This window comes from Haemaphysalis longicornis, unplaced genomic scaffold (assembly GCF_048455015.1).
Source record: "Haemaphysalis longicornis isolate Haplotype H1 unplaced genomic scaffold, Haemaphysalis longicornis Haplotype H1 scaffold_6, whole genome shotgun sequence".
Lineage (NCBI taxonomy): Eukaryota > Metazoa > Arthropoda > Arachnida > Ixodida > Ixodidae > Haemaphysalis > Haemaphysalis longicornis.
The window spans coordinates 61,832,572-61,847,536 of NW_027526407.1; the positions used below are offsets into that span (position 1 = coordinate 61,832,572).

Consider the following 14,965-nt stretch of genomic DNA (forward strand, 5'->3'; position numbering starts at 1 on the left):
CTTAAGGTCCATAAGAACCAGGTGTCAACTCAGCCACCAGGATCCCCTTTACTCTGGACCCGGCGAAGCCACGCGCAGGCTAATGCGTGGGTGGGTCCAACCCACGCGCGCTCGGGGTCCCCAGTGTCGCCACTGCCGTCAGCTTGAATACACAGGTGGCCCTGCGGGGCTGTGTATATCGGAGCAGGACCTCTGTATCCTTCGCATGCGGCGGTGAATCGGAATAAACACAGCGCTTATGACATTTTAAATATATGAGAGTGTTACCATAAAGTTGCTGCAGGTTTCGTTGCATCCTAAGCGTTGCTTCTTTTGAAGTTCCTTATATTTTGATAAGGCTTCTGAGAACCATTTGCCGTGCATGGGTGACACCATCGGGCATCTTGGTATGTGGTTCTGTTGAAATAAAAACAATAAAATGAAAAATTATCTTCACTTTGGAAACCCGGGTTTACACTGAAAATAAATAAAAAGGACCTATTTTTTGCTAAAGTGAGTAAGAACAGGACAAAACACTTAGGGTGCCGGAAAGAGGTTCATAATTGCATTCGAACCATTTACTGTATACAACTTAAAGTATGCACACGTTTGTAGTGCACACGCATTTCTAGGAAGAGTTACCTGAATATAGATGTGCCAATTATACCCTTCATCCGGCTTTGAGCATAAAAATGTCAGCTTTTTGCACATTTGTTTTAAATGTTTAACTGAATTCTCTTAAATTATTTTCCAGCAACATATTAACTGCAGCTTTCGCTAGCAGCACCTTCACACCAGAGATTTCTTACGGCCAGGAGACAAATTCGTGTACTATTACGTCCCTCAAAAAGGCGGGCGCAACAAACCTTTATTGGATTCACCGAAATATGGTTGGCTCTACAGAAAACAAGCAAAGGACTACACTAAAGACGCAATGCCTAAAATTTATCTGAGATGAAAAAAACTGGTATTGGCTGACACTACCACACTCGCAGTGGCCGTTTGTGTTGCACTTTCTTGTAGCGCTGAATTGACAGGTTCTGCCTTTCTTGACAATTATCACTAGGGTCACTGCTATTGCCCCGTGACTGGACAGTAGCAGTGCACTCACCTCAAAATAGCTGGAATCTTTGCCTTCAATCAAGTAGGAATCTTGGAGATGGAGGTCATAGTACTTTAGCAGCTGTTTTTCGAACCATCTTTGACTCTCCAAGCGCCATGACATAGTGTCTTCATTTCCCTGCTATTCAACACAAATGGCAAAAAAATTTAAATTCTGCTGAAAAATAGCCCTTTTTATGGTTTTTTACAGGTGTGATAATGTGCCTGAAGATATTTCGGTAAAAAATTCAGGGAATCTTGAACTCACGCTCAAGACCTGAATGGAGAAGCTGTGATCACTGAGAGACAAAAAGTTGTCTTAGTATCGTTGGAGTGTCATGGTCGACATCTGTAGCACGGCATTTCAATTACCTTAGGTTCGGCAATGCCAGAGGGAGCTTGTCATTTTCCTCGACATTTTCGTACCCGACTGTGGAAGCGCGAATTATAGTTTAGCAGATGTTTGCACGTGCAAAATCTCGAAGCGCGGCTTCTTCTTCCGCCAAGTGGACCATCCGCGGTCAGGCAAGGTGGAGGTAATGATCACCTACAGAAGGTTCGACATTACTGAGCGCATGCGCACGACGACACGAGGACGAATGAACGAGGGGCGTACGCTATGATGTGTCTTTCGCGTTCTGAGAAAGTTCTTGCACTGGGCCAGGGTCACCATCTCTAAAGTAGCACTGCAAATTTTGCGGAAGCAGCCCTTCACCCAACCCGTGTCACTGCTGTGGACCCCGGCCCACACCGCTATAGGCGGTAATGAGAAGGCTCCCCATCAAGCTCGAGCACTGACCGCCCGAGCAGGCCCCTTTTTCCCGCCTAAAAACGGTGTACCAATGTCTTCTCGGTATGCACTTTTAACATAATAATAAATATAATAATATTAATAATAATCACTAGCCTATCTACACCTACTGCAGGGGAAAGGCCTCTCCCATTATCTCCAATTACCCTGGTCCTGTGCGAACTGTGACCAATTTATCCCCTCTAAATTCTTGATCTCATTTGCCCATGTAACTTTATGGTGGCCTCTGCCCCGTTTCCGTTTTCTAGGGATCCACTATGTTACCCTTACGGACGGTTATCTTGCCTTCGCTATATATGCCCTGTCCACGTCCATTTCTTATTAATTTCTACTAATATGTCCTTAACCCGCATTTGTTCCCTGATCAACTACACTCTTATTTTGTCCTTAATGTTACACCTATCATCCTCCGTTTCATTGCTCGCTAAGTCGTCCTCAATTTAAGTTGAACCCTCTTAGTCAACCTCCGAGTTTCTGCCCCGTAGGTGAGTATCGGTAGATGCAGCTGTGAGACCCTTTCTTCTTCAGCGAAAAAAATGGTAGGCAGCCATTCATTATCCGAGAATGCCTGCCGAATGCACTCCACCCCCTTATTATCCTTCTAATTATACTTGCCTCGTGGTTGCGATTCGTGGTCACAACTTGGCCTAAGTAGATATATTCGCTTACCACTTCTACTGCCTCGCCACCTATCTGAAATCGCTGTGCTGTCCCGAGGTTATTGGTCATTACTTAAGTTTTCTGGATAATAATTTTCAGGCCCACGGTTCTACTCTTTTTATCCAGTGCGGTAAGCATGCTTTGCTATTCGTCCGCCGAGTTACTTAGCAAGGCAGCGTCATCGGCAATTCTGAGGTTACTGAGATATTCTCCATTAACTCTTACTCCCACCTGTTCGCAATTCAATGTTCTGAATACTTCTTGTAAACATGCTGTTAGTAACATTGTAGAGATTGTGTCTCCTCTTCTGACGCCCTTATACATATTTTACTGCTCTCCTTATGGAGGATGATGGTAGCTTTGAAGCCATTGTAAATATCCTCTAGTATTTTTTCATAATGCTCGCCGCACCATGGTTCCGTAATGCCTGAATGACTGCTAAGGTTTCGACCGAGTCAAATGCTTTCTCATAATCCATGAAGGCTATATATAGGGGTTCAGTATCCTCAGCGCATTTCTCTGTCACCTGATTGATCGTGTGAATATGGTCCATTTTTCAATAGCCTTTACGAAACCCTGCTTGTTCTTTAGGTTGAGTGAAGTCTAAGCTGGCAGAAATTTTGTTAGCAATTACCTTGGTAAGTACCTTGTTACGACTGACAGTAAGCTGATCGGCCTGTCATTTTATAAGTACTTCATGACACCTTTCTTTTGGATTAGGATGATGCTGGCGTTCTTCTAACATACCGCGAAGTAACCAGGTACTACCGACTCTTCCGCAGGCACTATCCCCCACCGCACCCGTCGCTAAGGTGCGCTGCAGCCAGCATGTGGCGCATCATAAAAACTCACTGCTTCCCGCACAGAGCCATGCTCACGCACACGCACTCACACAAGTTTCAACACCACACTGTCCTCATTGACATGAACGTGATACAAACTTTCATTTGCTCTGTGATTGTCCACACGACCCATTTACCTCCTACCCTACGCCCCACCACTGGGAAAAGGCCTTGGGGATCTCGGACCTGGCGGTTTAGTTTAGTAAACTGACCGCATGGGCCCTTGCAGTCGCCGAAGCCATATCGGCCTCGGCCATCCCTCCGCCTAAATCTCAGTTGTAAAATAAACAGGTTCTCTCTCACTCTCTCTCTGTTCGCACGATCGCATTGGTGTGAGGAAAAACAAAGATACTTGCTCTCTATACGGCGTTTCTTTCACACGACACAGAGCCTATTTCTTATCCCAACAGATGAAAATACTGATCACTCACTGCTCATGGATTTGGAAGCGTGCAAGGCGGGTGCGTTGCAAGCGATGACACAGCAGGTGTATACATCTAGTAAAAGTCTTTCTGGGGTTCTGGTCAAGGCAAAAATGTTCTTTTTTTACGAGCCAGAAGCTGAAAACTTAGAAAAACTGCGTTTCGCGGCCTGAAGGCCTTTCACTCTGTGTAAACATATTGACAAATTTCACAAATCATTAACTTAGACCCTGAGTAGAAAAGGTAAATTGCTACGTAGTTGTGTGACTACCGCTTTGGAATTTGTAAGTTCTGGGGCTGATGCTTCAATGCTTTGGTAGCTCCGTCGGAAATGTTTATATACACGGGAATTTTCAATATAGTTTCGGGGCGACGAGAACAGCCCGGCGACGAGAACAACGAGAACCAAACAGCCCGGCGACGAGAAAAAGCGTGAGGAATTGATTTATATGGACGCAAGGATTTTCGGCCACCACTAGTCGTGCTGAGGCCGGCCGGGTGTCTAAACGATCATCGGATAATCGAACATCCCTTTTGCTATCAGTACCTATTTTCAATCTTTCTATATTTATTTTACGGTGATAGGCCATTGTAATACGTGAAGGCGATTGACAGTGAAGTTGTTTTGGCGCGAGGGCGGTACAACAGTAACGCATTTATATCTAAGTTCACATAATTTCCTTGTGGCCGCAGCGCAGTCGCCGCATCCCCGCGGCCGCTTTCATTCGGCGTCGCAGTACCGCTATGCTTACGTGCCGGCTGGTCTACGCGGCGGCAACGGTTACGCCCGGCATCACGGCACGCTCTTGTTCTCTGACAGCTGCGTCCCCCCACGAGGCCCTGATGATTGCGATCCCGCCGCTGCTCGCTCCGTTGTTTCTCGCCCCAACAGTTGATCCCCTGGGAGACTGTTTCCTTAAATGTTTCCTTGTGGGGCGTGAATGCCAAAAACACGTGACAATTGTGTATTTCACGGTGAAACACCCCGACGTCCACTCTTCCTTTGTGGCTTGGCGCCCCTCGCTCCCTGTTTCTGTGGCGCATGCACACCATGCTTAGCAGAGTTTTGTGACCGTTCACACGCAAGCGGTTTCCCAAGGTATATACAGATCCGCAGTGAAATTCTTCACCAATCAGTAGGAAGAAGAAGAACAATCTCAGAAAAAGCACAAAATTGGTCTCACATGGTCCAATTGTCCTGAGCTGGTTATGCCTTCAGTAGGGTATGAATCACAGTTAACTCGCTGCTCGGTGGTATGCCGACCTGTACCGGCCGACGTTTGAGTGGAATCTTCGTGCCCCTCCTAGAGTCCAAAAATAGGCAAGAAAGTTCTTGTTACATCTTTGCAATTAGCTGAAGAGAGTAAAGTACCACTTAACAATAAAAACTCTGATATTGAGTCGGCGTAGCTTATAGCTTATATTAGCTTTTAGGCTTTAGCAGTGCTTAACAAAACGCCAAGCTTTCCGATATTTTGGAACTGCGCATTATCAGTCGTCGCGTGTAGTTGCAACAAAAACATTTTGTGGGGCTGAAATATTTGAATACAAATTTCGGTCGGCGAACTGCTTTTTTATGGATTTGAGCGTTTTTGTGTTACTCCGGAAGCTGTACATTGCCGAAAAAAACAGCCTTTTCCCACAGTTACATTTTGCGTATATTTCAGTGTAGAGAGTGATAAACTCCTATAACAAAAACTATCGTAATAATAAGAGCCCGCACTTGGAATGACGCACACGTGAGCATGCAGTACACTGTAGATGGCAGCGTGCCGTCTACATGGGTGCAGTCGGGGACAAAGCGCAACATAAATTATTGGTGAACTGTGAAAAGAAAATTGTTTGGCGGAGCGAAAACAGTTCGTCTGCGTCAGGCCCTCCGACTCATAGTGCACCCTCCACAGGAACGAGTATTCACAGTCACGGTCCTGTGAGAAAATGGTAAAAATATGTTGGGTACTGTGTAGCTGGCGCAATGATCTGCGCCGCATATTCTGCACATCTCGTTGGCAGCACAGGGAACCATGCAGGCCGCCGAATCGCAGGTAGGTTGACCTTTTTAACAGCGGAGCTGTGCAAGCTTTCTTTTTCTCATGGATGCGAAAAGCAAAAATGCCCGTGTGTTCGAGATTCGGCGTACGTTAAAGATCCTTAGCTGGTCAAAATTAATCCGGAGCCCTCCACTACGGCGAGTCTCATCGCCTGTGAAGCGTCGGCGCGTTAAACTCCACAATCAACAAGCTTTCTTTCGTACGTGCGGAATGTGAACAGAATACTCATCATAAACGAAGTGGCAACGGAGGAAATGCTAAGCTAAGAATCGTGACGCAAAGTGGCGTGGATGCAAGGAGCCCACGTGCTCGGGGTGCGTGCCTCAAGAAAAGGATATGCAAAGCAAAAGCTTGGCTTACTCTGGGTGAGTCTTGGTTTCGCTTGGTTGACCTTTCATTTAGCTGTATTTCTGAACACGTCTCAAAGCCATTAAGTTCCGTGCAACGCTCACAGGAGGAAGCCGGGAGAACGCGGTGTTTGCCGGGGCGAACGCGGCGAACGCGCTGTTCATTCACGGTGAACGCAACGTCCCCGGGCGCGAGACGAGTCACGTTTCCCGAGACGACCCAGCGCCGCATGCTTGGGAGGCTGCGGGGGTGGTCGGCTGCCTCGGCCCTAGCGGCGGCGGCGATCGCTGCTCGTTCTGCGCAGATCGACTGACAACGTGGCTTTGTGCGCAGCGTCGACAGCAGGCCCGGCGAATCACGCGATGCGCTTCGATCGCTGTGTCGCCGGGGGTGTGTCTCTGGTGAAAGGTCACCTTGCGCATCCTCCGCTAAATCTCTGGACGAAAGTAGTAAAGCTCTGCTTGAAAACAAAATGTGGTTTGGGAGGTCCTGGGAATCGAATGCGGGACCTTAAATCCGTGAAATCGGCTGCCTTACCACCAGGCAATCCCAATGTTCCGAGGGGTACAGTGTTAGCAGAGGAGCAACAAAAAACACATGAAGCCAATTAGAATGACAAAACGCTTCTCGTGGTCAGAATCGAACCTGGATCCCTCGCACTACGACACCAGCGTTATCCGATTGCCCTGTCAACGCATTCGGGGCTCCCTGCATTTATTTTGTGTTCTTAGAGTGGACATTGGCTGTGGACTTTAGCTTTGGACTTCGGAAGTTTGTAGCTTGCACTGTAGAAGGGGTGGTTGCGGTCTTTGATTTACCTGGCTATCCATGAAAAAAAGCTTTCCTTTACCAATCCTCCTCTTGCGAAAGAGGCAGACCTAAGAAAATCCAGGTTAAAGCTAGTGACCACAATCTCCGCTGTTTCCTCAACCTTCGCATCTCAGTTGTGAAGATGACCAAATATTTTTTGGAGATGAAATCAAACTTGCATAGCCTGCTCCTCCACACTGCTCAGTACCTGAACAAATTTATAATTCAAAACGCAGCCTCCCAAATATAATGGGGTTTTATACCATTCTCACCGCACTCTGACGTGAAAATTCTGCCGCTATTTCTTGAGAGTACAATTCCTTGAATCTTGTAGGGAAGAAACCGGTGGTACGCGATCACCACGTCTTTGGTCTTGGCTCCATTAGCACTAACGTCAGGTGCCGTGGCCTGATCCGCGAACGTGTCTTGCCACCAAACCTTGCCTGTTGCTTACCGGTGCGCGCGTTTCGATTATAATACGACTCTCTGTTGTGCCCCACCAGCTAGGACAACGCGCCTAAATATGCATTGTGGGGTGAACACATTCAAATACCATAGAATAAACATTCTGAAATGGGATGTGCAATTGCCTTTAGCGTAGCTCAGAATAAATAATGCTCCTCTGGACTGCTCCTGCTCACTAATCGTTTGTGAAATTTTTCTTGTTGCAGCCGAAGGGCGTACAGTCAGCCAAATATTTAAATAGCCTCCGCGAGCGGTGATTGTTCAGTCATATGACGCCCTTAGGAAGGAACAGCCTAGGAGACCATTAGCCTGTTTACCACTTGGCTTCCGACCTGGTTGCAACTTCGCTTCCGTCATACGCGCTGACCCATGAGAAGTCGCCGCTGCTGAACACTAGCTATCTCGCCGACCATACAACAGACCACTATTACAGTCCCATGATTTCTGTTTTGAATACAATTGGGTTAGTTTTTAAACAATTTGTTCTCGTCAGTGCAGCATTTGGCAAGTTAAGTGAGCTGTTACAAGTCGCTCGTACGTATGGTTGCAGCCCCAACTACCAGCAGCTTTTGAGGCGAAATCATTAGATATGCTTTCAAGGTGCTGTTAGGTGTAGAAAATCAGAGCGCTTGCCGTGAAAACGAAGCAGCAAAGTAGTAAAGTGGTACTGAGGAATTCGGACGGAGCGACGTCATAGAGTTAAGATAAATGGCAATGGGGTCGCAGGGGAAGAGAGACTTACACCAGCAGAGCAGAAGGGCGTTTTGGTCAAGCGTGGTTGCCGTGCTGGGAAGGAGGTTGGGTACGTCAGCGGCGGCCCCAGTACAGAGTTCTGGACGCGCATTGTATACGTTGCCGCGTGGGATAAGATCTTCCTTCGCGATCGCCATGGGTGACAGTTCCAAGGTTCGAGTCGCGGGTAGGAAATACTGAGAACGTACGCCACTGTGCAAGAGCCGAAAGAACCTTGGAGAGCCAGTTGTTGTAACCGCTGTCGGCAAAAATGGCGTATCAGGAAGTTTTGGCAGCAGCCACATGGGGTGAACATGAAGCTGCAGCAGAAATCTCAGCAACAGATCACCGCAATGGTCAACAAAGCTGTATTCTTCACAGTATTAGATATTTGTAACCATCCCCCATAATTGTTTATATCGAACCCATATAAAATTAGCATGGCATTACTTCATAATAGACATGAACCCAGATACTAAAAATGTGTTTTGAATAATTATTTGTGTGGCTCAACCGATCTGTGTCATATAAACTCTGTCCTAAAATGGGAGTGTGCGAAAAGGCCGGGCCAAATCTTATCGGGTACGTGAACACCATCAGGGACATTGAATTGTCAGTAACACACCGTTCGCGAGCAGCCAGGCACTGTGTTGGCTGTGGAAGAGGAAAGCTCCCCCAGTTCAAGAAAATAAGTATGTTCAGTCTCATTTTATTTTGGATGGGCACTTTCCTTCGTGTAGTTTTGTACGACTGTCGTATTTACAGTATCCTCCCGCGGAAGGAAAGGGAAACTAAAAATGGCCACAAAAGTGCGTAAAATAGGTCTTCAAAGGACGAGATTCCAATGTTGCCGTACCAGCGTTTGTAGCAAGTTTACACGACTTTTTTATAACATGTCATCAAGTCACAGCGAAAAGCACATATGGAACAAGAGCAGCGCTTTGATTTTATCAAGTTCGGTTGGAGATAAGCTGCTTTCATAGCATATTGTGGAATATTTTAAGTGAGACGAGCTGTTGATAGGTACCCAATTGAAAATATACGGTTGAGACAATATTGTTTCATTAAGCTGTGAAGTGTCGAAACTTTCATAACAACCATGTAGGTTTCAACCTTAGCATTCCCGGCCGCATTCATACAAAAAGCTTTGTTGTTTGTACGTGTACATAACGCGTTTCTCCATGCAATTTAATGCGGAATATCAATTATCTGCGGGCATACAGGGGTGCCAAAGTAAACATGAAGACTGGTTAATTTAGCCTGGTTCTTTGGAGATTTTTTAGATGGGGAAAAGTGGAGGATGCAATTTCTCTAGTTGCTGTAAAATAATGCTGTGCATAAACATACTTTTACGGCTGCCTGGTGCTGACTTTCAAATCCAGGAGGTCGGCCAATTTCATTTCCCATCTGTCAAACCAAACAGAGAAATGCACTAAATGACCGCAATGACTTACAATAGAAATTCCAATGCAGCAAAATTATGGTTCACAAAGGCAGGTAATCCGCTGACGGTGTTTCCGAATTCGTGGCAAGGTAATATTTCTCATTATTCGATCCTTCAAGTGGCGCTCCTCTGATTGAGATGGGAACTGTCATCTTTTATATATCAAAACAACCCGTTGCACGGTGGAATAACCTTGGGCTCTCGATGTTTTCCGCACACCTCAAATGGGCACGTTGCCTACGCGGCAGTTGCTATTAAAAAGCAGCAGACGTTGCAAATCGACCACTTTGCTTCAAGTAATGAGGTTTTCATGTGATAACGTGGGTAGCATGGCCCACTGTTATGGGTAGTACCATAAACTGGAAATACGAGCGTCAGTCAGTAAGTAAACAAATAACGGGTTAGGTAAATACATTTCTTAATTCCCGCAGGTTAAACACTAATGATGTGACAGGATCAGATGCTAATAAATGTAAAACATTAGGATTTACTTTGCCTAGAATATTGTGTACAAATATTTTTACGTAAGAACAAAAGATTACTTTGTTGAACACAAAGAGGGACCCTAATAGATGGTGTCATTGTCAACAACACTTTCTAATTTCTTATACATACCTCAACATGTTCTGCGATCGTCATGTCATTTTTCTCTACTTTTGGTGATGAAAAAATTGTGGAATGAACTACTATTTTGCATTTAGGAGTATGTGTCCGTTGATTGAGGAACTGCTCCAAAAATGTTCATATTGACTCAGAAGTACACAGAGCGACCAAATGGCACATATTGCCATACTTCAGTAGCTGCAGCCAGAGGGCGTCGTTGCACCTCTGCGGCTTTAAATGAACTTTAAGCAAAACGAGCAGTAAGTAAACAAAATAAAGCAAGCATAAAAGGCAAATAGTTCGCAAAAAATCACACAAAGCAAATGGCTTTAAGGGTTTTCTCAAAGGCTACATCAAAATACAAGAATTATTAGGTCACACTTGCAATATGGGCATTTCTGTCAAACTCGTTATGGCTTGGAAAGTTAGCCATCGAAACTATACCTTTCATTTCAAGAGTTCAATGCCGTACTAAAATGTTCAGCGGCTAATTTAGGCCTTTCAGTGCAACAGGGTATCCTAATTAGTAGGGAATAGCCAATTTTTGAGGTGAAGAGTATTTCACATTTTGTCATTTTCGGTGGGGAGTACCTTAGTACCGCACAATGTCCGTCCGCGTCCGTGCGCGAAGCATTTGAAATTGCAAAAAATCACACAGGCTCAGGCAGGATTTCAGCCTGTGTCTGGTAGACCAGGCCGAGTTAGTGTCAGTCGTCTTACCCATTGGGCTACGGTCGTGAGTTAGTACCCGAGAGTCAAACGGCTTACTCCCTCGCCTGTAGCGGTGCGGAGTACCTTAGGACCTCCGAATGTCCGTCCGTCCGTCCGCGTCCATCCGCCCGCGCACCACCATCAAGAGAAAATCAAGCGAAATTCGATTTGAGCCATGAGTTGCAGTTTCATTTAGGGAATAATCAAGGAATAATCAAGGCGCAACTCACGGCTCAAATCTAACGGTGGTCGGGGCGAAAATCGGATGTCACTCGGGGTGCAACGTGGATATCATTTCGAGTCCCCGTACTCCGCACCCTTGCCATCATCCACGGAGGGGAGATGCTGCCATTTTTTTTGTTTCACAGTTCACATTTATTTCGCATTTGTCAACCCAGCGAACGTTTTTAGGGGTACGTAAATTTCCTGCTTATCAACCGTCAAAGACACTTCAGTACAACAATTTTACGCCAAGACAAGCGCATTCAGCTTTAATACTCTATCAGCGAGCTTCAACAAACAATCCTTATTTGATGACATCGTTTTCTGGTAACACCTTATTTTATTCCGTCGTAACTAAACAACAGCGATCGGGCCAAGCACTAGGTGCTATACCTCCGGATATGGCTGCGTGTTTATAGCGTGAAAAGCAGCATAAGCTCTAGTTGCACTACTATCAATCTCCGTGTGCACCTAGATCTTCCACAAATTACCCCTGAGTGGGTAAATCACAAACCTGTGCTTTATTAGCCTGTTGCAGCTGTCCACAATGCCAAAGATGAGGGTGGGCCGCCCGGATGTGGGCCTGAAAGTTATGAAGTGGAAATTAAATAAGAGCTCTAAATTTTATATTTCTTGGTGAGTGTTCTTTCTTAAAAAGTTTCAACTAGTTTTGTCAATGAACAAAGCGATTTTGATGCGTTGAGCTGAAATTCATTTTTCTTCGTTTAAGCAGACGCACCTAAAGAGATGCGTTTTCCTCGTGATCATAGATGCCTTCGTTGATTTCAAATAAAAAGCAAAGAGGAATTTTCGTCGCCACTTTTAGGCCTTCAGTAGATATCCCACAAGTTAGAGCAACCTTGGGTCAGTATTTACAAATACTGCTGTCTCAGTTTCTGAGACATAGCAGGAGTGAGTACAGAGTTTCAGCAGAAAGAAGAAAGAACAGCACAGTTCAACAAAACACATTATTACGTAACTCTTTCTCAAATTGCGCAGCACCGAGTCTGCGCAGACACCCATCAAGCTCATTCCATAATTCCACAGTCCGTGGAAAAAAAGAAAATTTAAAACAATCAAGATTCGACCGGAATGGCACAATGTTCAGGGGATCAGATCGTCGAGTACAGCGTGCGGAAGGAGCAAACAAAAGAAATGGGCGCCAAAACACACGTGCCCGTATGAACTATTTTATGCAGGAGGATGGCACGGTCACATTTTATACTGTGCGAATAAGCATATCTGTTGTGCATTAAGCAGGTGGGACCGGCAGAGTTGCGTAATGTGAGCGCATGTATCCCTATACATTCCTAATCATTAGAAGGCACTAGAGATAGGTAATAGAATCGTTGTTTGTCTTCCCTAAGCCCGAAAATTTCTACATAGAGAACGATGGTATTTGCGTGTAATCCTAGCTTATGGCACTCCTTTCTATAAAGACACATGTAACTTCATCCCAATCAACCCTCCCCACTTTTGTAATTTCGCACAGAACGAAATGGCTGAGACCCATGGCAGGCATGCTTGCTCTGTTGTACAAGTTTCCGCGGGCTTAGGCGAACAGCCATTGTGAACTCAGTCCGAGACGAACAACGGTGGCTTGACAAAATGGACACTCAAGAAGCCCGCGCTTATACATCTTGAGCTGAGAAGGCTTCCGAAAGCTTCAAAGCCAAAGCCATCAGTTGGTCAATAATTAAACACGTATTCACTCTCTCTCAGCCGTGATGCACATCTTGCCATGTCATTAGCCCTGACGAAGTTTATACAACATCATCGCACCGCTTATATGTCGTACACACCGAATTTTTTGGCATCTTTGATGAGCAGTTATTGAGCACCTCCTCCTATACTTTTCCACAGTGGTTTTCATGGGCTTGCTATTCATTTTAGACGTTTGAAAAATTTTGCATGCGCAAAGTTAGAACACCATTTTCATAGAAAATTCGTCATCATTGGCATCAAAATATCTTACTCGCCTGACGCCGTTGTAAGTGACAAGTGGTGTACCACCGGCACAACATGAATGGACAGATAAAAAGATTTGGCTAACAGAGTAATTTATAGTTGACTTTGCAAGTCCCTAAATGCACCAGTGATCTCAGGGTAGGCCTTCCGCAGAGAGAAAGGGGGAGAGGATACATATTTTTACTCGTCCTGCAGACGTTATAGGCATCGCCTCGTGAAAGGCAACGCGGCCGCAATTTTTTATAATACGTTGCCAAAAAGAAATTCGCACAGCTCTCGCTAGGGCTGCAAGGCTGGAGAAACAGATGACCATTCTTCAGAGGCCCGGATGTTGCGCCTCACGTGAATTTCCCAACTTGGCGTTGAAAGTTCGCCATGACTGGCCGGCCCGGGGCATTCTGTCCACAGACTTTCAGATAGCTCCCGAAGTGGACCGCGTAGAACGTGCTAAAACCGGCGGCAGTGGGCTTCGCGAACTTGGCGTCTACAGCTCTAGCTGTCCTGTGCTTCTCACTTCAGGCGTAAACGCACGTGAACTAGGGACGGAAAAAGCACGTGAGAGGTCACGCCACGAACGCTGGGTAGAGTGTTCTCGAAGGTCGAGCGGTGCCGGCGCGCGCAATCATGTCTTAGGTAGGCCAGGCTTCGCTCCACCTACGCGGCTGGGTGAAGGATGGGCCAGGTGGCGCGCGCCGGGGAAGTTTTTTCTTGGTATTGTTTTGCAAACGTCCACGAACCAAGCTCAAGCTTTAACTCTGCTTTTAAAATTGGAACCACAAATGCTACATTTTCTTGTTTCACGGTTGCGCTGTGCAAAATTACGGAGAGGGCAGGAGACGACATTTCTCGAAAAGGTAGCGAAAAAAACTCACCATAAAGATTTGTATCAAAGCAAGCTGAGACGGGTGTTTTATGCATTTTTTAAAGTTTGCCTGTATGTCAAGGTGAAGTTCAGGATAACGTGTGCTTGTAAGTCACGCTTGCAGTAAAACTTTTTGACTATGTAAACTCAAACATTGGTAGTAGGAAGTGTTGCATGTAACAACCCCGCCATGCAGGCTATATGATTTTCTTAGTTATAACTTCATTGAAAAACCACCGGTAAAACTGCTCTTTGCATAACATATTTCTCTTTTAGCTGTCGAGGTAATTTATTTTGTTCGCTATCTGTTCGGGGCTTCACAGTTCGTGCGAGAGCGGGTTCACTGCTGTGAGCATTTATGGCTTCCGCGTGAACTTTTAGCAATAAACCTCTACCATAGAATCTGATTGCCCTATTAGTAAGCCTGTTTCGCGTTTCAGATTACGGGATCAACACGTTTTCAAAATATGAGGGCGTTTCAGCTTCCTTCAGCTTCAGCACGCCAACTTATGGCGCAGCGTTTGTATTGAAGCAACATGTAAGAGAAGCAACACATACCCAGAAAGTTCTGAGAACGTTGTGATGACAGCAGCATGAATGTAGTACTTTGCTTGTGTTTCTGTGCTGTGGCTTGAAAGGTTATTGTGAGAGAAATTTCTTCTACTTCATCCTGTGAGTAAATTTAAAACTGCACAAGCAAATTTCTCAGATAGCGAACAGAACATAGTAGCCTGCGTTGTCATAGTGTCTCCATTTTCGGTAATCAAAAAAGCGTTAGCAAAGGCTGCCACTGTACAGAAAATATCATGGCATGGTATTTGCCAGAGCAGCATTGAATATTTCATGAGACAGGTAAATCAGCAAAACTTTTCGTCAAAAGTTTCCGAATAATCTGTTAAACATTGAGTTGATATTTCATCTTGCAAATGTCCAT

At 45.5% G+C, this 14,965-nt stretch overlaps 1 protein-coding gene across 1 annotated transcript in view; it reads right to left on the bottom strand.

Annotated features, from left to right (window-relative positions):
- Positions 1–14,965, bottom strand: part of LOC144142801 (uncharacterized) — a gene marked incomplete in the record, with an annotated part of 266,299 nt that overhangs the window by 235,927 nt on the left and 15,407 nt on the right. Inside the window, 5 exon segments of the mRNA XM_077674555.1 lie at positions 268–396; positions 1,091–1,222; positions 5,000–5,119; positions 9,569–9,628; positions 11,716–11,784. Of these exon segments, the coding sequence (XP_077530681.1) occupies positions 268–396; positions 1,091–1,222; positions 5,000–5,119; positions 9,569–9,628; positions 11,716–11,784 (510 nt within the window).